Source organism: Fringilla coelebs, assembly GCF_963513975.1.
Source record: "Fringilla coelebs genome assembly, chromosome: 1".
Taxonomy (NCBI): domain Eukaryota; kingdom Metazoa; phylum Chordata; class Aves; order Passeriformes; family Fringillidae; genus Fringilla; species Fringilla coelebs.
Window position 1 is genome coordinate 107,184,057 of NC_140028.1, and position 27,664 is coordinate 107,211,720.

General features: G+C 35.5%; 1 protein-coding gene across 1 annotated transcript in view; it reads right to left on the reverse strand.

The window, feature by feature from the left end:
* Positions 1 to 27,664, reverse strand: part of BBS9 (Bardet-Biedl syndrome 9) — a 285,212-nt gene that overhangs the window by 106,402 nt on the left and 151,146 nt on the right. The window contains exon 22 of the mRNA XM_084226033.1: positions 5,706 to 5,816. Coding sequence (XP_084082159.1) covers positions 5,706 to 5,816 — 111 coding nt within the window. The remainder of the gene's footprint in view (positions 1 to 5,705; positions 5,817 to 27,664) is intronic.

The window sequence follows — 27,664 nt, forward strand, 5'->3', positions numbered from 1 at the left end:
GGTCTGAAGGAGCTTTCACTCACCTGAGGCCATCACAAGTTTCCGCATTTTTGACGGATTTGTTTCTAATTCAGGATTCTTTGCTAGCCAATGACCAAACATTGTGTTACAACTCACTTGTCAAAATGCTTGAAACTGTACTCAAACTGTCAGCATCACAATTACCCCTTCAGATGAGACCTGTTAATTGGACCTTCATTACTTTCAAAAAATAAGTCTGTTAAAAAACTCATGCCATGAGTGTAGTAACCAAACTTCAGACAGAAGTTCAGGTTCAAGACTGTAGCCATGAAGAGCTGAAAAGCCTGTGTTGAAAACAGTACTGATTCATTCAGCTGATTGTTTAGAAAATTTACTATGGGCATGAACTCCCTCTCTAGACAGTAATGACATTTTTTCAAAATTATCTTTAGCTTAACTTAAACATTTCTCTTTTATTTAATCTCATGTGCAATACAGTTAGTAGTATAATTGATTTCTGTCCTATTGTACTGTCTAACCTGGAAAAATGAATCGCTTTGTATACTGCAAATACTTCTGCTGTAATTGGCAAAAACATCAGTATCCAAATGATTACTAGTGCAGCAAATTACAATAACAGTAGTAAGGCCATCTGCATCTTGCTTGTGCATGTTGAAAATTTAGGGCAGTTATTAGTCCAATACATAGACAATATATGTCTGAGAGAAAATAAAAATCTTTCACAGACCTATTTTAGAATTTTTACAGAAAATTTAGGCACCCCTCAAAACAAATTTCAAGATATGCCTTTTCTCATATAAGTAGTCAAGAAATAATATTAAGAACAGTTCAGCACAAAAAAAAAAAAACACAGTGGAGAGCTGGCAGCAATTCATGCTCAAAAGCTCCTTACTATCTAACTCTCTATAGAAAGCCAAGTGTTTAAGAGTACTCCTTTCTAAAATTAAATACATGAAACACTATCACAAAATTTCATCCTATATTATATCACTTTTTGATGAGCTACTTAGCAAATGTAGTTTGCAGTTTCACACAGTTGTGTACTAATAATAAAAATTAAGCACATAGATAAATATAATGTGTCCCTAGACTGTTTAAAGGAAAATAGTTTCGATCTTGTTTATTAAAAAGTTAGTGCAAGTAAACATATTTTTGAGTTGGAACCATGGGATAGTTCTTAAAATTGTCTAGGCTATTAAAACTAGCAATCTTTAATTAGAAGGGTGAAGCTGAAAGATACTCTTAACTGGAACCTACAACATCTGCCTGAACATTTCCATTCAATGCTAGAGAAAAAGTAACAAAATAAAATACACTAAAGACATGCAGCTGTACAATGTCTGGGTGCAACTTTGGAGGGCGTTTTTAAAATCTGACTCAGAATATCTTGTCTTACTGTAGTTTATAGCTCAGCCTCACTGTTGTCTATGTATAGACACTTGTCTATTTAATCAAAAATAATAACCCAGATTCAAACTAAAGACAGTTAAAAATCTATCCCAATCATAAATATAAATGCTGACACAGCTTTTGGTCTTAGATGCTTTGAGTATTAAACTATGGAAGTTTATTTACTTTACTAAATATAATCATAGAAGATGAGAACTTTGAAATTTAATCTTTAGGCCATCTAAATATTTGCATGACAGCAGCATACAAAGAATTTAACAAAAACAGTGGAAGCACAGTAGCAAATCCAAATGCTAAATATTTTGTCTTATAAATAGCTTCTCAGAAATATCTGTGTTTAAACAATAAATGTAAATACTGAGCCATACTGCTCTCTCAGCAAGAGACAATTATCATGGCAAAGTCAGGCAAATAACTCCCTTAAATATTAAAGATGTTATTGTTGTTGTTTAGATAGATCATTTACAGAATAGGTTTACAGGATGTTAGATGAAAAATTCTGCCAGGAAAATCAAGTCTTACAAGTTGTGAAAATTCCAATACCTGCATGTCATGACATTTGACAAATCTGACTTCCAGTGCTGTAAAATCCTGAACAAGTAAGGAAATTACAATGTATTCAGTACAATGGTTTCACACAAAAACAACAACAACAAAAAAAAACCAACAGTGACGACAGCCAAAAAAACCAAGATTCATTTTTCAAGCCAAACATTCTTTCATTCATACTAACTTTTAATCTGCTTTTCCATCAATTTAGTGAAGATAGCAATGATTTACCAGCATAAAACTCTTTACTCATTAAAAAACAACCAGACCCTTTCTGCGTAAAATAATCAGTAGGAATATTTGTTGGGAAAAAAGGTCATAGGAAGTTCTCTTTCATAGTAAGTAGCATGTAACACAGGGCATACAACAGTTCAAAATACTTACTTTAAGGACTATATACTGATAAAAGTGTATGTTATTACATCCTAAAGCTCACCACCAGCACAGTTTAATTGCTGTTTTAAGGCAGTTCCTCATATTTCTTAGAGATTTCTCTAAAAAGTCTGCAGGTACAACAACTTCTTTATACTTCTTTGTGACAAACCATATTTTCAATTAATTCCATCAGAAATATTCTAGCACAAGTGAGAACTTGAGAAGAACAATTCTTGCTTGCAAGCAAAGCTTGAGAGAACAATTAAAATCTCTTTTAATTGTTACCTTCTAGAACACATGAAAACTTCTCAATAAAATAAAATCCCTCAAGCAGATGCAACTCTGATTAGGAATCCAAAACTCGTAAAAAAGAAAACAGAAGACAGCAGGAAGAGTGCATCAAAAGAGAATGGAATTCTGCAGTACCTATGCAGAGTCTACAATCACTACGTTCGTATTTTTGATTGCAGTAGAGGTCAGCGTTGGTATTATAGCTGTGAGCTCATGGAAAAAGTAAAGGCATAACAAGTGAACTTCAAATTACATTCAAACTCTCCACTAGGCTTGTGCAGTCTATATGCAATATATGCTGCTCTGTCCTCCTTCTAACTAAAACAGCAAGAACAAAATTGGCAGGGATTTATCATGCTAACATTATTCATCCCAATGCAATCCACACAGACTCCATGTCTTGAGGTGGTGAAAAATGGACGAATCCTTTTCCATTCACTGGGACAGAGAAAAGGGATTATTTTGTACCTACTTAAAGCAAAAGCCATCTAAAAGAATCTACTTCTACAACAGCAATAATACCATTAGCTTCCAAATATCATGAATGTGATCCCATTCTTTACTCTGAAATCACAATATACTTGGATTAGAAAAAAATAAGTAAAAAAAAAACCAACCCAGTGAGAACTATTTTGGCAATTAAAAGAAAACTTCATAAATCCAGTAATTCCCCTTCCAAAGAGACTCCGTGATTGGGCTAAAACTGCTCATTCTGTCCTTGCACAGACTTGTAGATGACTACTAGAAGTCATTTTCTGCTCTCCTAAGTAACTGTTCCAAGTAAAGCCAAAAATCTCACTCACATGCTTATCAATTGCCTGGAAAGTCTCAGTATATTACTTGGCATGAGATAATTTGCAAGTATGTGATAGGATGATGCCCTACAGCACAGCTTCTCAGAGAACATTCTTCCAGGTCTCAGTACCTCATTTCCCTCCATTCTTTGCATAGCACATACAACACATTACCATATAATCACAGAACATCCTGAGTTGGAAGTGATCCACTAGGTCACTAGGGTCATCAACCAACCAACCTACAACTTATCATGAGAATCTATCTTGAACTCCATTAGGAAATTAAGGAAGATACGTCAAGAAAAATTACTTTTATTCTACTTTGTCCTTTTTTCTCTCTTATTTACTGCACATAGTTAAATTAAATGCAAACTTACATAAGACACAGAAAATACTCTTTGAGGGCTCTTTATAATCACCATGGTCTTGCTGCAGTCTGTGGTGCCTGAGCAAGAACTCAGTCCAAAAATATCATGTACAGAAAAACATTGAAAGGCTGTGATTTCATGCCTACTGTTACCTTCAGGTTTAAGTAGCTCCCTTGGCTCTTACACTCATAGCAATTAGAATTTCCAGACAGCTCGGTGGCAGATATTCTAGGTGTTCTCTATATTGCAGCACTAGCTGGCAGATGACAGTCAATTCTTACCATGAATGAATTAAACTCACTCGTATAACACAAGGCTGTAAACCTGAAGACTTTTAAAAAGCTTTCAAAGTTTTCAATCTGCCTTTTATGGTTACAAAGCAACAACAGCCAGCTATGTGACGTAAGTCTCAATTTATATCATGGGCTAAGACCTACACTAGGATATGCAGGTCCCCATGCTGTTGTTTCTGGAGCTCATGAATACATTTCTACACTTTTCCACTCATGCTAGCCATTTCAGTAATAAGGTTATTTAAATATAGGAGAACACTATCTACTGAAGAACAAATATGTGCTTGATCAGAAGACTGGAGCATCAGACAAAGAGATATAACTTGCCATATGTTTGTGATTTATTGGTCTAATTGTCTAAAATTGGAATTTTATCAGGATTGTACCCCACATCAGAGAGATGATATACTTTTCTATTACCAGAAGGTTATTCAATATATCCAGATGGCAAAGGTTAAACTATATTTATGTCAACTTTGACAGGCTCTCTTCTTCTAATGACCTGAAGTCCATGAGGACCACAAGCAATTAGCACTCTAGAAAAGTCAGAGCTGTAGGCCTTCAGGGGATTTTTCAGGTTGTTTTTGTAAGCAGGTACTAATTTTAAAGTGACACTATGGCATTATCATACATTGCTGCATTAGCTATCCTTCTTTCCTGCCCACTATTAAAAATTTGCTAATGTAAATTCTGCTATTGAAATTAACTATCTGTTCCAACTCCCTGCCTGTCTGTGCTACAGTTAGCTGAGAAAACAAGCAGCTGGATGCTTTTTAAACACACAATTAACTGGGTTTTGCAGATGAATAAGGACTTAGTATTTTGGACTGTTGTTGGTTGCAACCTCTAAGCTGCTTTTCTTAACTTCAACACCCATCCATAATGAAGACTTCTGATTTACAAGCAGCATTCAAATACACTTTATAATAAATATTATAGGATAAAATCAGTCAAGGAGAAGGGAAAAGAAGTGTGAAAGTACAACTTAGCAAGAAAAACATGAAATGGCTATAGTCAAACTCTGAGAATTTACCAGACACTTTATTAAACTGCAAGGCAGTACTTTACAGAGCTGCTTTTAAAATATGTTAACACTATATCACAGTTCCCGGCAGCAAGAAATCTTTCCAGAAAATGTGTCATCACTGTATGCACCATATTTTATAGCCAGTATAATTTCATTTTATTATATCCAATAATATTTTTCTGAAATTCTAGGAAGTCTCCCCACAGAAGATAAGTAATGACCATATTTTAATCAGCTGGCACAAAGTGTAACCACCATACCACAGGGAAAAAAAACCCCTTTATTACACCAAAATGCCCACAGTTTCATTTTGCCTCTGTGGAAGAGATCATGAATAAAACTTGTGAGAATCTCATTCAAGTACTACGCAGCACAAAACCTTTGAACAGTGAAGTTATTTCATTCCAAGACTGACCTTTACAGCTGAGCCATTCTTGACAGAAGAAGCTGAATAAGTTCAGAATCCTACACATTGTACTATTGTAGCAAGAAAAACTAGAAATTATGCCAACAAAGGCTGAAATATATGCCATTTTTTTCATGTGTCCACAAGCACTCTGAAAAGACGAGCTGTACACATCTAAGTGAAATAAGATAATTTTCATTTTCTTACCAGCCTTGGATTTCTGCTTTGTAGTCTGCCCGAGACTGGCAAACACCTCTGTGGAGCCCGGTATAATGGTCCTTTCTTCTAGATCAGACTCTGGGATTGTAGCACAGCCACCTTGGTGAAAATGGACAACACTTAATGTGGGGTTTATGCAACAAAACAAATTCACTGGTGCATAACTGAGGAAAAGAAGTGATAAATTAGCTGACTGGAACATATAAAACTAAAATAGTCTTTACTTACACTTCAAGGAAACATTTGCTAATGAAAACTATTACCATTGTTTAGAAGGCTGATTATGCTTTAATGAATTCTCTCTACTACTTATGTCATCTTGAAAAAAAAGTTTGAATTAATTTAGACCACAAAATATGCAAAACTGATTCCACATAAAACATAGAAAATAATGTCATTTTCATTAAAGATCAGATTACTGGGAGCTATTTTTGTAATAAAGTAATTAAGTGTGAGTGAAATAACTTTAAAAAATCAACAAACCTTATGAAGATTGTTAGCTTGCCACAGAGAATGACATGCTGATATTTTTGGATGGGCTATTAAATACAGTATGTTTATTAAAGGACACTTTGAGTGTCCAAAAACATGCCTTACTCAAGTGATTATAGGATGCATGGTATAACATCTTCTTTGTATGTTTCAACATCGTTTTATGAGCCATTCATTAGATAACACAATTACTTACAGCTTTTTCTTCCAATATGTTTAAATGCCTACATTTAAACTATGAAGAAAGGTATAATCTAGGAGTAGTGATAGTAGTATCAGCTGGAGTGGCTTGCAGTGCAATAGGTTGACGAGCATTTATTTCAGAACAGCTGTGGTCAGGACACTGGAGGATGTGTCACAATTCCACAGCAAAAACATGGCCGCACAGTAAGTGCATTGCCAACAATACAGTACACAGCTGAGCTGCATCTTTTTCTCACAGCTCTCCCAGGAACACTACTAGCAAGCAAACAAATCCATGTACTCATCCATTGGGCTCTGAAAGCACATGTTTGTAAGCAGCACATCAACTCCCAACAGTGCACACAGACTTTTTGCCTTCATGCAAGAGTTGCTCTATTTTGAAAAGACATGTTCTACTCCAAGCCCCATAAAAAGTGCATCAAATTTGCAGCAACACAGGCTATCCTCCCTTTACTAAAGTAAATGAGTAAAATTTAAAAAAAAAGGTCGCGTTTCTAAGTAGGAGAGTTGCATTTTCCCTGGCTGTTTCAGAAGCCCTGGCAAACCAATTCTGCAATTGTCTTGCAGAAATGTACCGCCCTGACTAGCCAGGGTAAAGCATGGCAGCTCCAGTGAACCCTGTGAAAACACTCAATCCTACCAGATGAAGAACTAATACAGCATCTTTGGCTCCTAAGGAAGAGTAAAGACACAAGCTGCTTTATCCAAATACACCCTGAGAGAAAGTATGAGTTGCATCACAGGATTAACGTTTGATTTACAGCAAGCAAATTTTTTCAGTAAGAAAGGAAGGTCAAGAATAAATGTGTCAGACTTGCAACCCATGACAGCTTCAAATATTTAGGATACCTGCTATGAAAATGGAAGAGAAAATTGGAAATCAAAAAAAAAAATCTTCATGTGAAAATACTGTAACATTAGGGTCATGTCTGACATTGCATTAAATACAAATGTACCAACAGCCTAAATGAAAATAAATATCTGTAAACCAGTACTTCTGTTGCCATTTGAAAATTCTGACTAAAATGTAAACTACAAGATTTGAGGAAATGGAAATCAGTGCTTTACAAGTCAATTTCGATTTTTCACATTCTTATTGTTCAGATAAAATCTATACTCTTAAATACTAGGCTGTAAATACAGGATACAAAATTAAGGTTTCTTGCCCCAGAGAACTATTAAGAATGGCATAGTACATTTTAATATTATAACATTTTGTAACAGCATGAGTGAAAACTCACCAAGTCAATTAGTAACTATTGAATTTCTACATGGAAATAGAAAAATTTCCTAACATTCATTCTAAAATCCAAAATCCAGTAACTTACATAGCCTTGAGGACTGATGGCCTTTGGTGCCAAAATATTTCATTAATTTTCAATCAGGACAGTAACTGAATAAGAGTTAGAAAAGGTCTATTTGCCCTTAGCTACAACACACATTGTTAAAAGGAAGCAGGATGTCATGATTTTGATTTTAATGTGAGAGATTAATTGAGATTTATTTATCATGATTCCATCAGAAGTTATTACAATTTAAAGTAAAATTAACTTCTTTCATAGAATTATTGTACTGAGAATACTGAGAACTGAAATGTTACCAGTGACATATGATTTTACATAAAAAAGAAAATTTAGACAGAATCCACAGAGCAGTACTATCACCATCAATATTAAGAGTAATAATTACATGCTACTTCTGCAAGGATGCCAACAACTGTTTCCTGTGAACTATTCCTGTGAATAATTTTTAAATACTATTGTTTCATAAAGGCATTCCTTGTCCTAAAAGCACTGTTCTCAATTGGGCAGGATTTCACTAGGATTTTTGTGACAGTATTTAAATAAGTAACCAGAAAATAAAGCAATATAATAGTTACACTTTAACCTTTTTTCAGGCAATGACAATTACAGGATCAAGGATCACAGGATCATTTCTACCTTGCTCTTCTAATACCAGTACTACCTTCTAAATAAAGGAGCTACTCAAATTTGCTAAACGTGTCCCTTCATTTGCTCAGATACATAGGGCTGGGTCGCATGACCAGACCCTCATCTACACACAGCCTGCTTCAACACAAGTAGTACCCACTTCTTCCAAGAAAATTAACAGGAAATTCCATTTTCTTGCTCCAGTCAGCACAGATACACATCCTCGAGATAACAATGGATACCCTTGACAACGTGCTATGATTTCCCACAGGAAGGAAGGTGTGGAGACCACACTACAACTACTGTCACATTGAAAGAAGGGAAACATTCAAAGCAAATTTCAAAATTTCACTAGACTGAAAAAGAAACTGGATAAGGCACAAGTACACACTACTCAATATAATATTTGGTAGACCAAGATTTTGTGATTCAAAAACATTTTCCAACTCAGAAAGACAGCTATATGGAAGAAAAAAGAAAAAAAAAAGAGGAAAAAAAAGACCTTTTCTCCTAGGACTACAAGCTTTTCAATTTGTACTTCAAAAGTTCTACTCATGGTATATATTCTGACTTCTCTGATCAGAACATCTTTAAGTTAAAAGAACCCTTTGATTTTTTTTTTTAATCTCTAAATACATTTCAATAAGTATTCACTGAATATCTGTTTTAGCAAGCATTTTGAGTTTTTATGCACATTGAATCCGAAAAGAAATCAAAGCAACAAAATAATTCACATTCATTCACAATTAACTGAATGGTACAGATCTGAAAAGTGAAATATTTAAGGAAAAAAGGGGGAAAGAGGAGGAATAGTAGTACATAAATCTACACACTGGAAATTATCCAAGATGAGAAGTCCTCCAGATGTCAGCCTGTAAACAGAGCTTCATAAAATTAATTTTCCCATTAATTGTTGGCAGGAAAAACATCTAGAATATGTTATTACATCTGACCCAATCTTTCCCCGTTTTCCATGTAGCTAAATTCTTGTCTGGCATCACAGATCTTTTATCAGTTGCAATAAATCCAAGCAAGCAAGCTTTTGTCAACAAAACTGCTTGATAGGGTACAACATGCATAAAATTACATTCAAGCTAATTGTGAACTTTGTTCACCAAAGGAAATGAGACTTCTCTTGCTTATTTTCACTACATCTGTTTTTGTAACACTTTTGGTTCTTAAGCTGGAAAAAGATACCTACACCCAAAGGAAATATAAACATATAACACATATTGAACAAAAGTTAAGTCTTGACAGTTTTCCTACAGATTCCTATCACCATGTTTTTATGCATTTTAATATGGCTTTAAAAGTTGAAAAACAGGAAAAGAAAAATGGTATATATCAGAAAAAAAAATGAAAAGGCACTTTGAAGCGAAGATTATTTGAGTTTCCTTTTTCTCTTCCACTCAATCACAACCTAAACTAAGCATAAGTTTCCATTTTCCTCTGAAATTAATTCTTACAGGAGTCCACAGAAAGAAGAAAAAACAGCTTCCTGAGAAGTCTTTGGCAGCAAGATAGTCAAAATGTGAGCAGTAAGCTCTGTAAATAGCAGGTTTTGCATCCATATGCATACCATTATAAAATAGAGACAATCTAAACAGTAAAATTACTTCATAGAGATTTCAAAAGCTATACCCAAAACCATGCTCACTTGAGTTTTCTGTTCTGTTGACAATTTTAGGAAAGTATACACCAAAAATGCAGTCTAATGCTTTAGAGGTTATTCTCTCTAAAAGAGTTTATCAATTAATTGTACTGATATTGCTAGCTACATTTATTCAAGTTCTCTAAATTTTATTAGACTCTTCCCATTAGAAAGTAGCCTGTCTGTTGAAATAAAGACTGCATGCAGGTGGTGAAGATAAGTAATGCTATTGTTGCTTTCTAAATGGAAGACAACACAGTCTATAGAAGAAAACAATACGTATTTGAGTGTATTATGAGATCCATGCAGCATTTATTCACATACCAGTCCTGGCGTAGAGGCTATCATTTGAATAGACACATTCCAGGAATGCAAAAACATTTCCATTGCAGAGTTTGATGAGAAAGAGGGAGAAGAATTCTGGCAAAGGGGAAAAAATAAGGGAGAGAAACCGGGAAGGAGAAAGAGGGGGTTGGGGGACTAAGACACAAAGGAAGGCAAGGAGGAAGGGCGAGGGAAGGCAGAGAAAAAGGTGCGTGTGTTTGTTCCTCCTAAATGGGTGCCTGGTAACAAACAGAGGCACAATTCCCAATAGCAAGCAGTCCAGGTTTAGTTTGGATATTCACTTGCAGAATGTAGAGTCACTAAATAATCAGTTATAGATTTCAGAACTTATCACTTGAGTCTAACAGTGGCTACAATCCCGCAGTCACACAATTCCATTGTTTTCTGTGTGCTTTGACACAACCAAATTCAACAAAATGATGGAAAATATTTCCCTACTACATTCCAGTAGAACAACAAATTAGGGGAAAAAAGTTATACCAACAGAATATGTAGTCCAAGGTTATAGAAAAATCACAAAAACATATTTTCAATGGAAGCACACAGAGACATACTAAACTGTTGTTCTGATTTACTCATGTTTTATTGAAATGCTTCTTAACAAAACCTCCAGTTCTTAAATACCATAGCTTTTTTCCTATAATGAGTTGTCACTATTCGCACAGCGAGCTATGCAAAAATAATTCACACCAATTGTGTGGCTTCTGTTTGAGCTTGTAGCCCATTCAAATATTTTGAACATGCCTGAGTTCATAAAACCTTGACTTACAAAGTTCAGGGTACTTTGGCAGCAGAAGCTCTTTATGGGAGCAACTGTGGTGTTTAAACTGTCAAATAGTCTTGGCCATTCTTCCAGGATGAGGTTCAGTGCATGTGGTATGCAAGTCATAGGAATGGCATTGGGAAACACATTGCTGAGAGCAGATCCAACAGCTGTTTTCATTAAAGACACATTATTGGACATTCGGCCAAGAACACAAGATCAACATTCAGTAGTACCCTTACTAACTCAGGACTGAGAATTCAGGAACAGTGAACTGAATAAATGCCACCCAATATCTACCAAAGGCACTTGTTACACACTGAGAACAAAGGACAAATGATGACAGTGGTGCTTCAGCCACAAAAATGCATTGTTCCATCTGCCCACCTATTCACCTGATGAACACACACTAGCTGAAAAACATGCTCTGTGTTCTGATATGTCTTGGGAAAGGCAACTTACTGAATTTTGTAGTGCTTGGAGGATTTCCATCTGCTTTTACATAACAGAAGAGAAAAATCAGCTTACAAAGGAATTTTTCAAGGGGATTATCAACTCTTGACAACACAGCCATAAAGATCGCTATTTTTTCAGAGCACACTACCTCACAAAACACCTGGTGGGTTTTGTTGACTGGGTCTCACATCCTCTTCCCCATATTCAGCGTATCACTAAGTATAGCTTTTGTTTATTGTAACTGCCTTAGGTTACAAGATGTGACAAGGGGTGTGCATTCTATTGCCATCTGTTAGAGCTGGGCCAGTCATCTTCTTTTAATTGGGCAGTTTTCTTTATCTCTTCCACAACCCATCCTCCCTCTGGGGAGGTATCTTCGGTTAATGGGCCATGGAGTGTCACTGCATGACTGATACAAATTACATCATCCCAGGTGAGACGCTCCACCCAGGGGGAGGAGCCAAGCATTCCTTCCTGGATATAGTCTGAGATTTGGAACACCATAGCAGACTTTCCCCACTGGATTCTCAGTGGAGCAGCTGTCTTCTCCACTGGATTCCCAGAGGAAGACCAGGCCCATCCACATCACCACTGAACCTTCAGAGGAAAATTAGACCCTTCTACAGGAGCTCTGCTTCAACAGAACCACATCTGTCTCTCCAGGGGAACTGCAGCCACCATTTAATGGGACTTCTACCAACACCCTGACCAACAAGGTGTCAGGTTGTATTCTGACCCTATCAGTGGTTGTCTTTTTTTTTGGTACTGTTACACTTGTATTTTAATTTTCCTAGTAAAGAACTGTTATTCCTATTCCCATATCTTTGTCTGAGAGCCCCTTAATTTCAAATTTGTGTTCATTCAGAGGGAGGGGGGTTTACATTTTCCATTTCAAGGGAGGCTCCTGCTTTTCCTAGCAGATACCTGTCTTTTCAAGCCAAGACAATAACTAAAAATGGTTTTCTTTCAGAACACTTAAATACAGCGGTAGCAGAAATTACAGAATATACTGTCAACAATCTATTCTCAGGACAACATTCTCCATTCAGTAACAAACTAATGTCATGCTACCCTTTTGGGGAGCAAGAAGATTATGCAAGGCTTTGGTTTTGGTTTATACAGATAAACTCATTTTGGACGCATAGATATACACATATATGTATTTGGATATATGCACATATGAAATACATAAAGAACTTTATACAAAATATTTTTAGTAAGACTTTTTTTTAATCTGTAGAGCCTGTATTGCTTTGCTTTGGTAATACACAGTTGTAAGGAGGCCGATAGACCTTTAGACTTTTATATTAACTTACATCAAAAATTTTAATAGGTGATGCCCGTTTCATAAACACTTTCCTTATTATTTTTGCTAAAAGCATATTTAAAAGAATTTCCAACGCCACTTCTGGTTTTTATCTGTCAATACAATAGAGAGCACCTCAAATACAGTGTTTGGAGCAGCTGGGATCTCTGCAGCATGCTTGTCAAAAAAAACTTTAACAACATTTTGTAGTCTCTAATCTTTCTTCAGCATATAGCGAAAGTAAACAGACTAAAACTGACTTTTATAGCCTTGATAACAAATCCTCCTGGCATCCATCATTCTGAAAACTCAGAGAAATATTTTGCTCCTATTCCCATTTAAAACACTTGTATTTCCTAGAGCACATATATGAAACTTTCTTCCAGTTCAAGACTCAGTAATGAAGACACATATACAGACACCATATACTTGTATGTATGTGCCTACACACACAGATTTTGGACTTACTCGTGAAGGAAGAGCAAGTCCTCATTCCCTGCACTCAGAAGTTGAAGAGACTGTATCTGTGGCCTGGTTTGCAGTGTTGTAACCCACAGGTTACAAAAGTGTTCCATCACACAACCATAGTGCCAAGTCTCTCCAAGTGAGCAGTCTTTGACTGATTCAGGGGAACAAATAACTACCTATCAGCAGGGAGTTTACAGTATATTGGCCTAAACAAAACAACAACAGGAGGAAGCTAAAAAATGCAGGTTAGTGACAATGTGACTTTTATGTTAGCTGTGAACAAGAAACATAAGACAATGCAATTTGCTGCATGAAGCCTTGTTATGCTCGGTTTTTTGGATGTTTGAAACAGCCTTGATAGAACAGTAGTAAGACAGAAACAGTTGATGTGGGATCTATGCCTAATCCAGATGAGAAACTGAGTGAAATCAAATAAAAAGCATATGTATACTAATGAATGATTCAGGGCTAAAGAATACAGGAACAGAACATACTGACATCAGATGTAATATCAGATATCCTGTGGACAACAGAGGACAGTGGACTAGCACTGGGATTAAAATGTAGGTACTGAAGAATGCATGTTGCTCAGAAAAACAAAATTAAATTGTTAGAAACTTAAATTCCTAGCACTATTGATGGAAAGAGAAGTACACAGAATTGGCCACTTTGGAAAACTACTATAAAGTAGTTTAGTACACAAAATGTCAAATTTTAGCAACAACACACAAATATCTTATTTCAATAGTGATTGCAGTAGCTTTAATATTATGAGAGTGAGAAATGATGGTATTATGGAAATGAAAAAAGATACAAAACACATGGAAATAGTCACAGGCTGACATAAGGAAAAGGTCCCACAGTGATGACTAGTAAAATCTTGAAATCCACCTGAAAACATTTAATGTAAGGAACAAGGAGTAACACTATTGAACAAGACACTGGTAAGACATCTAGAACACTGAGTTCAATTCCTGTTATGTTCATGGCAGGTTAAATAAACCTGGAAAACTTCAGCTGAAGATTACTAAAATCATATAAGAATCATATACCTTATTGACACTTGAACAGATGACCAGTCTTGCTGAGCTAAAACCACTAAAAATGGAACAGACTGATCTTTATCAAAAATGCAATTAGGCCAGAAACCTTTAGTGTCTGACAAAATAAAAGACATTCTTAGAACAAGAAGGAATTGTTCACAAATTAATTTTTATTTTTTCATCCCTGAACAGAAACCATGGAGGTAAGTTATTCTGTTTATGAATAAGATTAAATTACCTTATTCTAACACAGAGATGGAGTTTCTGAACAAGGGGTTTCTTTTCTTCATTCCTTTCCAACCCCTCCAAACAGAAAATATAGGGAATAGAGGTCAAAACAGATACAGATTTATCTATTAGCCTTCTGAAATTATCCAATTATCTCTTATCCAATTACGAATAGTTATCCAATTCCTAGAACATAAATAAATTACTATTCTCTATTTATCTATTCATTTATCTATCTAGTGATGAAATAAACCTGGATAAAAGCATCCTCTTTTAAGGTTATTGAAATAAACATTTTCCTTGTGGATTTATAAGACAAACTGCATATAGATCCTTTGGGCACTAAAAGTTTAGGAAATCAAAGTATTCATAAGGAAAAAAAAAGAATTGTCTTTTTAAACAATACTTAAGTTCCCTTCCACAATTGAAAAGCAACTTTTGCTGAAAATTCTTGCTTCTCTGTAAACTATATCAAAGATAGCATTGTTTTAATGTATTGGAAATGCCTACTTTCTCAGATGTACCTAAATGTTAGATTTTTCCATCATATGTAGAACATGTAAATAATGTTGTATTTGTTTAATCATTAAAAATGTTGTTTTAACATAATTGTCAGCTATTACTTTTATTCATTGCACTGGGAGTTAAGAATCAATCCAATTATACTAACCTATCTTTGCTCCAACACTGCAAAAAGAAACATACACTACTTATATTTACTTTATTTTTACTAGCATTTAATACTTCATTCACGATATACTCCACTTAGCAAATAAATCCAAGTATTCTCTTGTGTTAGCTCAACCTTCTACAGCATTAAAGTCTCTGGGATTAACTTTAAGAGGAATCAAGAAAAGGCTACTTTTGCTCCCCTAAAGATTATAATACCATTCAATTAATTTAGTTTATTCGGAGGAAATGAGCACAAAACTGTACATAATTGTTTAAAATGACATCTTATCCTACAGACAGAACTTTTTCCTTTGTTTACAGAAGTTTCTATTCAGAAAATTTTACTCCGCAAACTGCATAGAATTTTATTCCTTCACTAGTATCACACCTGTACATACGCAAATCATGCAATTTTACTAAAGTCACTACCATTCAAATGTTATGAAAATGATACAACTGAGGGATAAACAATTTTGCATATATAAACATTTTATATCATATCTCCTGCAAGCATTTTAAGAAGTAGCCAGGATATTCATGTGCTTCACATGATAAACTTTAAATAAAATCAACTTTACAAAACTGCAAAGTATCTTTTGATCAAACACAAGTTATCTGAAGATCTGAAAAACTATGCTTCCAAAAATCTCTAATAAATGGGAAGAATCCTGGCCCTGACCTTTTCAGAGAGGGGGAAGAGATTCAGTTTTATTAATGTCATAAAATGAACTATATCTACTAGAAGATAATGAATAGTTAGGGAGAACTCTTCAAATTCAGCTTTTTTTTTTTCCTTTTTTTTTTTGTAAAAAGCAAGGTCTGCTTTTACAATAAAAATGCTATGTCTGAAACAAAGTGGCTTTTTATATGAGAAAGCACAGGATTAACTGTTCTGTTTCATTTTATTTAAAAGCTGACATTACTGCTACTGTCAAACGTAATAAATAAAGTAAGTGACTGAGCAAGTGATGCTCTCAGTCTGCTACTTTTATGCCTTATGCTTATTTAATTCTCTAGGTTTTTAGGATCATCTTGTAGCTTGACCAGGAAAAGGGCCTACTCATTTTTAAAACACACTATATTTCTAAATGTGATTGGATACCCTGAAATCTAAGTACAAAGTGAAAATTGTAGGCAAAAGGGAGCCCCTACTTCCCCTCCCCTCCCTCTAAATCACATTTTTCTTTGTTTGTACAACATCAGTACACACTAGAGAAAGTCTATTTCAACTTAAATACACATTTTGTAATGCTTATTTTAAATAAAAAATAATTTATAAATGTCTACTTCTTTGAGGAAAGTATATAAAGCAGGATAAAGACTAAATTATGAAATATACTATTCCAAATACAACTAAATGTATTGGACAAATAACACAAAACTGGAGAGATCTTATGGCTTGCTTTGCCCAATCACACCAATCAAGAAAAAAAGAGAGGAAACAAGTTTAGAGGTCCTGCCAGGAGCTGCTCTGGACCAGGCTCTCCCTGGGGTCCCAATCGCCCTTGGGCTGCATCCCATGCGATTATCCACCTCCATGGGCTGCAGGTGGATAATCTGCTCCACCACGTACTTTCATGGCTTCAGGGGGACAGCCTGCCTCACCATGGGGTTCAACACAGCCTGCAGGGGAATCTCTGCTCCTCTGCCTGGTGTACCTACACCACCTCCTTCTCCACTGACCTCGGCATCTGCAGAGCTGTTTTTCTCACACATTCTGACTCCTCTCTCCAGCTGCAGTTTAACAGACTTTTTTCCTCCCTTCTTAAATACACAATCCCAGAGGTGCTGCCACCACCCCTGGTCAGCTGGGTTTTGGCCAGTGATGGGCCTGCCCTGGAGCCAGCTGGCATTGGCTCTGCTGGACATAGGGAAAGCTTCTGGCAGCCTCTCAGAGAAGCCACCCCTGCAACCCCCTGCTACCGAAACCCAACCAAGCAATACTGAATACACCCTCTTACAGAACTAGACCAAAAGAACATACTAGTAATCCTGTTTTCTAGGCTATCATCACTACTTTGTCTGGAAAGTCAAATATTATTTGAAATTGGTTTTTATTGTTTAAATCCATTCTCAGAGCTAGGATTTTGCAAATGTTGATATGCTTTAAATTATTTGGTGGACTTTATGAAGCTAATGATTAAACTAACACCACGCCTGCTGCTTCTCCTATACTTCAGCAATGTGACTTTTCCTTTACTCGTTCTTTTTACAGTCCATCTCTTCTTTCTTTAAACCATGTGACTGTCTTTAAACGACACTGACTTACTAGCTATAGTTTCTCTACTTGTACATTACTTGAAAGAAACTAACTAGGCCAAATACCCGTATCTGAGTGGCAAACCAAAGACCATCTAAAAATATGTCACCCAAAGATCATCACTGTAGCTTGTTGACTTCACACCCATGATATGTGATACCAGCTTCTTTTCACAGCTCATTAACAGCATAAGCAATCTCTTAGTGCCCACAATTGTGGGATATCCAAAGTTATTCTAAATATTTTAGAGTCAAATTTACTACAAACACTATCATCAAACATTGTCCTCTTCATGTCATTCGACAGAAGTAGTATTCAATATGAAAAAAGAATTACATCATTTTGACTGACGGATTGGGGGCCTTTTGGATTTGATATCAACTTTTACTCCAACAGCACCAAAATTCCTGCAGACCTTGGTAAGAGCTGAACTCCTTCATTAAAAGCAGTAACTTGATGGGGGACAATTTCTATAAATAAACAACACCCATCAAAAACCCCACAAACCGCCACAAACAAAAAAAAAATCCCATCATGCTTCTTAATTTCCTTCCATTGAAAATCTGTGTTCATATAAAGAATTTGTTGCACAGCCAAGCTTACAAGCATTATGATTCTCTTCAAGTTATCTTCTCTCAAGACTAGTGAAGCATGCTAGGTTATCTCAGCTCCTCTCCATAAAATAAGCTTAATGACCTCAAACACAGAATAAATAAAGGCAAAGGATACACTTCATTGGTAAAAAAAGTGTTCTCTACCCCTTTGCTTAATTTGGTCATGACTTCAACACCAAGTGAAGCAGAGCAATGGTAGACGGTTTTGAGAGTATAAGACCTCACATTGCAGATTCAGCGTCCCCTCTGAACATGGTTAAAGCACTTCTTGACTCTGTTCTTTTCTGAAACTTCAAGTTTTGAACATGATTTTATATCCAACAAGCAGTTCCCTACAGGCCAATTTACTTTCTTCCTTGTTCAAAATTTATTAAATCAGACCAGTATCTAGACTGCAACACATTCCTCAACATTCTGAGTATATGACAATAAATTTGAGGTTTTCAAAGCCTTGAGAAAGAGTATCCTAATTAATTTTAACATATGAACTCAGGATAAACTTCAAGTAAAAGATTATATTATTGTTATTAAGCATGACACCATTCACATTAAAACACTGGCTATACTTTGTTCATATACAGAAAAAAATATTTGTTAGAAATGCTAAAAAAGAAACTCCATTGGCTAAATATAGATCTTTCCTTTCCAAATGACCCAGAACTAACAGAGAAATTGGAAAAGACGTTGTCCAGATAATGATTTACCTAAATAAAGTTACTGAAATCCAGCTCCAGTTTCCGCTATCTGCCCAAACAGCCTACAGGTATAATATCTTCAGCTGGCACCAGGCTTAATGCTTTTTTATTGATCTGCCCGTGGCTTAAGTGCACACATAGGATATGGATTGTTAAACAATTCTTGTTATCTATCACTGATTATGGAAATATAATACATCTTGCAGCAGCATCTGCACTTTCTCTAACATGAAATGCTACTTAAAGCAAACTGTCCATTTTATCCTGTGAACTCTCTTACACTTGTGGGGGTTTTGTGTACCAGCTAAATGGCTGAATTTGTTAAGTACCAATTGCACAAAAAGCCCTCTTTGTTATAGCCCATAGCATAAGTGATAAAGTATCATTAGATTCTTTGCATTTGATTTGCAACAAATGTAACATATAATTATAACTTTAAGTAATAAGTACTTTCAGGTTCTTTCTATTTCTTTTCTTCCTCAACTGATGCTTACCTTCTCCTTTGAAGATGTCAACAAATTTGTGGGATTTGTTCAAGTCAGTCTTTGCAATGGGTTTGTGACAGCTATTAATATGGCACGCTGAGTGTTTCATATTTGGTGCTCAGTAGGAATTAACAGAAATAAATCAATGCAATTTTCATATTTTCTTTATACTTTTGTCTCTGTACTTGTCACAGAGACAAGAGTATAGCACTGCCAGAGCATCAAGAGTCAAGGAAAAATGAGGCTTCTGCTGTCCTCTAGTTTTTTCTTCCCAGAACAGAATTCTGTAATTGTGTTGTCCTTTCTACTAACAACAAATTTGCAAAAAGCTAAAAGAAAAAAAAAACAAAAAACCAAACCTTCTGTACCTTCCTTTTGTCCAAACACTGAAAAAAACCCCACCTGATGTGAATTCAGACTCTGAAGGTACTTTTAAAAGAAGTAGTCCACTTCAGGGTTCACTCTCATGCATTCTGCTAAATCAGATTACCAAACACTACACGAATGTTAGAACAGTAACAGAGAACTGTCAAGTAAACAGGAGAAGTCCTGACTAAATAAAGTCAATGGCAAAACTCCCAGTGGCTTCAATAGGGCCAGTATTTCAGCCTTATCTTGTTGATCAAAGCAATTATTTCACTGTTCAGAAGGACCAGACTGCTGCACCTGCCAAGAACTTCTTAAAGCAGCCTACCATGGTGAGTCTTAGTGGTATATACCACCATAACTATTACTTTTTCATTCTACTAAGGTAAATTCTTGAACTGACAAAAATATAACATGATAAACAGCATCCACAACAAAGATCTTTCCTTATTAGCAAATGTGCCAGGCATAATAAAGCTCACCTTAGGTAACCTTACCACAGGTCTGCAAATGAATGATTATCACTCCCTCAACACCTACTCCCAAACACTGATGGTCATGCCTGCTAAAGTGGTATATGTGCATTAAAAAAGAATGATTTGACCCAACAAATGAAGTGCTTTCTTGGTTTGGCAATGTGTTACAAAAAAAGCTTCCTATTTTACAGTGAATCAAAGTACACACTGTAAGGAATATCTTCTACATACCAAGGACCCAAATTCACAGTAGATTAACTGTAAGTAGTATAACTGAACACTTCTTCTATTTCTTCACAGAGTTTACAATATACACTGTAACTACACTAACCAAAATGATGTCATGTAGATACAATTCAATAGCCAGAGAGAATCAACTTAACCATGACCAAAACCAAGGCTCTTTTTGACATAGACACCAGTATTTTTTATTTTAGAATATTTGAGAAATCTATCATAAAATTGTACAACAAGCATTTTTCCCTTGGTAACTAATTAAATTAAGTATCCAAGCACAACTGCTTCATTTTTTCTCCTCAAACTGGGATATAATTGCAAAGTATTAATTCTGCCAATACAGTTCCTTTGTAGGGAAACATGGCAGATGTTTACTGCCAAAGGCATCATAAGAACTTGTCTTACTTTCAGAAGGACTTTTAATCACAGGAGCATAAGAAAATCCTGTCTGTAACACATTATATGACCCTTTCTAGATCTTAACATCTTTAACTACTTCATCATATCTGGCTGGAGTCTATTTTACATTATTCCATAGAATCTCCTCCATCTCAACACAACAACTTTCTGGTAAAATGCAACCAGACCCAGGATATCCAACATAATTTATTGTGCTAACTGGAATCTCCTGTGTAACTCCTGCCGCATTGTTCCATGCTTTATTAACAACCTGATTCAAATGAGAATGTCAGTTCACAACTTCATTTAAGCATCTCTGAACAGCAACCTAATACCCCTAATGACTACTCTGGTTACAAGAAACCTGCTCCATTTTAGAGAAAATAAAACCAAGTCATTCATATCTATTTAAACAGATTTTAAGATTGGAAAGTCTGACCATTCAACAAGATTTTACCCTGAAATGTCCTCCACAAATCCCTATATGTAATTCAAGTATCCATTTATTTATAAGCTGGTTTCAAGAATGTCACCAGCAATTATTTTCACTTTAAAAACCCTTAGTTTTGACTGAAAAGTTTATTTGAAAAAAGTGCTAGAAGAAACACATGCCTACCAATTCTCTGATAGAGTTTTAAGATAATTACAAACGATTTCTCAATGCAGCCATAAAATTTAATATAGTTCAGCACCACATAACTTACATTTAAAAGGTTGTTCATAATATTTATTACCTCTAGCTGCACTATTTCTGCTCACCCATCCATTTGAATTGAAGCATCCTTCATCATCCATATACATCAGACCTTCCCTTTGATCTCTAATGGAAAATTTAAAGGCTGAGTAAATGTTCTTTGAAACACAGAGTGTGGTACAGCTGTTTATTGTTACATAGAAGACAGTTAGTCATTAAAATTGAAACTCAATTATAACAGTGGAACATCCCCCTAATCATTTCCCAACTTTGAAGTAATACCCTTTTTGGTGATATCTCTAATTTACAGTTAACTGGTTTTCTTAAAGTGGAATAAGTCAAGCTTTGGTTTGGGTCAGAATTAATAAAGTACATCTTTCACCAAAAGACAGAGAGCTCCTGGCAAAGCACCCTGCTGTGGTATTTGCACTTAGAACATGCAGAAAACACCCACCAGATATGCAGCCTACCATGATAATCACATGAAACTCATCAAGCCTGCAGTTTTTACCAGTTTGCTGAAGGCTTCTACAATTTTCTAAAAAGAAAAACTTCAGCATTATGTAGCTAAACACCCATTACTTTTTAATTAGTTCTTTAGCAATATTCTAATTAGTAGAGGGTAAGCTAAGCCTTTGCCTCAAAGTGTAACTGAATGTAAACAAAACCTTAAGGATTCAAGTTTATGAACTCCTTCCTTTTGCATCCTTGTTATCATCAGTCTTTGTGCTTCAGCCAGGACATAACTAGAAAAAAAAGCATTATTTTTAAAAAAATGTTTACATCTGCCAGAGTTATGAAGCACCACATATGCTTCATTTGATGACATTTTTCAGCTCAGATACCAGATCAAAATTTTAGGGATCAGCAAGTCTGAATGAACACAGGGGCAAGGGAAACATGAATTTATGGACCTTCACTTACCATGTGAACATCAGCTGAATTACTGATACCAGGCTCATGAATAGACATAAGAGCTGACTGCTCACAAAAAGAAGAACAGTCCTACACATGCTCTCATTCTTTAAAAAAACTGGAAAAATAAAAAAAATCTGCAAGTTTAATATTGATGAAACACAGCTTTGTAACAATGTCAGGCATTTAGATTCAAGAAGATGCTGCCCTTTTTCTCCCTAAGAAAAATCCATTCAAGACCATGGGGGTGCAATTCACAACGTAGCTACTGAGGAACATTGACTGTCATTCACAACCCAAGATGCTGCCTTAAAATGGCACTATTTAATCCTTAGGCTGATATGCAAGGGTATGACTGATGCTGGCCAAGGCACTGGCTGTGTCTCATGCTCTCTAAAACCCAGTATGTCAAATCACATCTACTTCCAAGTCTGGGATCCAATCACCCAGAGGCGCTGAAAACCACCCTACATCACCAGATGGAGCAGGCTGGGTAACATGCTCCCTGAAGTTCAAGAGCTCTCTCTCAAATTAGTGCAGTTAACCTCAGGGAATAATTCTTTAATTTCAGTGCAGCTTTCCACTGCAGAAAAGAAAAGGAAAAAAAGGGGAAAAAAAATTAAGAAAACCCACACCAAAACAAAAAGAGAAATCATTTATTAGTACAGACATCCCTGGCTCTCTGAAACTCACAACCCAAGAAAATTTTTGCTGAAGCTATACTCAAACTGCAGTTTAACGCTTTGTTATCATACAGTTATGCATTTTAAAAACAATCTTCTAGTACAGAGTTTGTCATGCTTAGACTAAGACCCAAGGAAATTTCAGCTTCAAATGTTAAAGTCACCCTTTTACCTAAAGTTAAAAGACCTTTAAAACTATTTTTTTTTTGTTTCAGAAAAGCACTGGGAACTTTCCTGTATGCAACTCAAAACCAGCTGTACTTTGCAAGTAAAAACTTTCCAAGTGCCTGGCTCTCTGCAGATTTTTGGCAAATCTGTTTGAAAAATTGAAAAGTGGGGGCCTGAGCCAAAGCTTACTGAAGTCCATGGAAAAACTCCCACAGATTTCATCAGGATTTGGATTAGGCTCTGAAAAAGTCTGAAGTAATTGAAAAATCAGTTCTGCATGTATAAAATATGAAATTTTCACTAGGTTTAGATTTATTGGACTCCTTTATGGTAATGTGGAAGAGCAAATACACTGTAAATGGTGTTAGTGATGTACATACGATTTTACACTGTTAATTCACCACAGAGTTCCATAGACTCGTACATGTTACTTACACTACATGTACACTACATTCCTACATAAGAGAAATTATTAAATCAATCTCACATATACAAACCCCTTCATTTTAAAGTGACTTAAATATTAAGAAAAAAATAGCATTAATATCTTTATTGTTCAAGTGGCCTTTTAATTTTTTTTTTTAGCTGAAGACCAAACATTCACTTAATTTTTTTTAACTGAAGATTAAACAGACCTTCAAGAGCTGTAAGACAAATTCAGTGATAACATATATGAAAAAATAATTATGCAAACAACTATCTCATTCTGATCACACTTGCTCAGAGCAGTTTATAATAATGTAACACCAGCAATTTCAGTAAAGGTGCACCTAATTTATGGCAGCATAAGAGAATCGGGTTTACTCCTCCTAAATGTGCCAAAAAAGCAAGAATAGCAAATGAAAATTAAATGGATTGTGCTACCTGAAATAATAGTCACAATATCTCCTGATGTGTAAGCAGTTGCATCTCCTCTGACTGAAGGATGCTACTGCCCATCAAAAGAAAATAAGTCATTACACTTGACATATCCTGCTTCATTCATGTGTATCATCTCTCTGCTTATAACTACTTAAGGATGGATAATTTGCCATAGTTATACTTAAGAAAGGTAGCCAACTCCTGTAAGTTTTTGGTGGTCTTGTCCAGATAGGGATTGCAAAGGAAAAGTAATGTCATGCAAATTGCAGAGCTAATTATGGTCTTCAAATGCCTGTAGCTCAAGTACAAATACCAGCGCACTTCATCATATAAGCTGCTCCCATAGACTGTTCTTCAAATATCACAGGAAACAAAAGCTTAGAGGAGCCAAGAAACCTGGTAAGTGGAAAATCAAAGACTAGCTAGACATACAAGACTGAGTCTTCATTAATATCATACCTTAAAAAATATTATCATGCTACATTATTAAAGTTTGGCCTAACGTTTTTTAAAAATGACAATATTTGCAGCCTCTTAAAATAACTATCCAGGTTTTAGCTTTACTTTTTTTTACCTGCTATTATTGAATCTTCTGAAATGGAAGGTCAGAGACTGTACACTTTCCTCCATTACCAATATTTTTTCCATAGTTTTGAACAATTACCTTATTAATGCAGATTTTAGAAGTTTATTTTTGCTTGTGGTCTCTAAAGGTTTCAAACAACATAGAAAATAAAGTCTAGTGACAAGCAGGATCATTAGGGGAAATTTTTTCTACTGACAATTATTTTCACCAAAAGCTTACCTCAACATTATGAATCATTTGTGACCACTTATACCTAAGTAGGACATATTAAAATTTAATTTCAACGCAAAGAGCCAGCAATAGAATCGCGCACACCAAGGCATTAATGTGTTGATCCGAACTGTACTTAGTTGAGGCAAGTTGGAATTGCAATACTGCCAACTAAATTTCACAGAACCACAAATGAATGAATCCCAAATCTCAAGAGGGATTTCTTTTTTATTCATTATGCATGACATTTTCCTCTTTAAATTATTCATTTTTTTTAAAATGTTATTGCTTTAGCCTTCTTAACCTTTGTACTCCTTTCCCCTGTGGTTTTTGCCAGCTGTAATATCAATTGAGGAGGGGAGATGTTCTAAACAACATTATAAAAACCTTTTCACAACCCTACAAAAAAAATGTGTCTTGTTACTCTTCCATCTTATTTTTCCCCTTTTCACAACGCTGGAACTTCAATTGCCCTGAGGAAAAAAAAAAGCTTATATTTTCTATCAGTGCTTTCATTTCAATTTAAAAAAATATTTGAATGCTTTACCATTATTTATATAATCCCTGAAAATTAACCACTTGGGGAAATATCATTTGAGTCCTGCAGGGTGATGAAAGTTGACCAAGTGAATTAAAATTAAAGACCACCTCAGACATTGTTCCCTACTTTCTTCCCATGCCTGACATTCAGAGTTCCTGTTTTCAGTGTGCTCACCTGAACCAAGCCAAATGATGTAAGAACAGGCTGCAATGTGTTGTGAGGCTCACCACAATATCCTAATATGTATTTTAATGGTAAAACACCTAAAAAAAAAAGTGCATGACAAGACTGCAAGGCATATTTGAACTCTGTTTTTACATGGGTGTTACAGTATGACCTTAGGAACATCACTTATCTCCTGCATAGTTAAATTTTCCTTTCCATATAAATAAATGACCAAAGTTACTAAAACAATAGAAATAAAAGTTTTAAAGAGCTAACGAAGTTGCAATGGAAAGAAATTCCAAAGAGTAAAGATCCACATCAGAGAGCCAAGCAATCAAGTTTCTGGCTCTGCTAAACTGTTCTTAAGCTTTTCTTCAGGAACCACAAAAACTTGTTGCTGTAAGCTCTCCCAAAATTCTCCCTAATGACTTGCTACTCCCCTTCCTTTTCACTAAATCAGCTTTATGGGACAAGGGACATATTTTAGCCTCAAAAATAGAGCCCAAACAATTAGTTTAAAATGTTTGATATATTACTATTCACTTTTTTCTAGGCTTTTATATCAAGGTAGAACTGTCCATTGTGAACAGCTGATAATTTTCTGAAGAAATATTTTCAACACAAAGAAATAGAAGTTGAATTAAAGCTGCAGCATTGTACCATGTTCCACTATATATTATATCATATCTCATTGTTAGCTCACCCAACACAATTTAACAGGAGCACATGACAATGCCAAAGGCTACAAGAGTCAGAGCAACTTCTTTGCTCTCATCATTCTTATGATTATCATTGCAAATAGATGGAGAGAAGAAAGTTATGCTTAAACTGGCACAACAGTTCAGCCCTGCAGAGCTACACAAATTGGACGCAGAAGCACACAATGATTGCACTGTTTATGGATTTGGTCTCTGTTACGCCTTTGTCAAACCGTGTAATAATCTCCCTGCCTGATAGATCCAGACTGGTACCACAGGATTTTCCTGGCAGTTACTGCTTTGGGAGCCCCACATTGACAGCTGACCAGGAAAAGATCACAGCTGACCAGGAAAAGATCTTCCTACCCTTTTGTTGCCACCTCTACCTGTCGGACTCATTTACTTCTTTGGGTGGCTAGTGATGGGGGTACTTGCTCCAGCTATCACAGTGAAGGGATTTTGTATGGAGTTGCATGGACATCAAAGGGCACAGGATGGAGAAGGAAACCAGTGAAGCCAAATGTAAAGAGGAGAAATACAGAAAACAATTGAGGAAAACCAGAGGGGGAAAAAAATTAATCACAGCCATACAGGTAAGCCTTACGAGAAGGAAGAACTAAAAGAAGACAGTACACATTTTACCAAATGTACATTTACCTTAAGGCAGTATGAAAAATATGGGAATTTCAAAGAAACTTATACAGTGATGATAGATCTGTTTTAGTTTCAATACAAGTAGTACACAACTTTTCAACCTGCAAACATAAACTTTCAGGTAAATACAGGTTAAAAAAAACAGGTAGATACAAGTTTTGAGCACTTCAGAAAATGAAGAATAATGAATACAATACTTCGGTAATCCATAGCTATACTTTATATACATATATTAAATAAATTTAGCCAGCAAATGTAAAAAAAAATAAAAATCTTACTGTCTTTCTATTTAAGTGAGGAGTTCAGTTTTATATTATACATTAAAACAATTTTTCCCTGACAAGAATTAACCCACTTCCCAGGAAAATCCATAAGGTTATTTAATTGATCAACCTGTATGATTTTAAGGAAGTTAGAAAAGATGAGTTAGAGTTTGTATTACAACAGTTAAAGTCACTTAACGTCATATTTATTTATTAATTTTCATATTTAAGGGCCTGTGCCAAGAAATCTGTAGGAATTAATTGATACATTATAATGTGCTTTAGGTAGTAAAAGCCTCCAGGTACATTTAAGAAAAAAGTCCTTAGCAAAGTGATTTTCAATGAGAAATAAGCACTATGACTAAGGTTTAGATTTCCTGAATTCAAAGATATTTACCAATGTCCTTTAGACACTTTT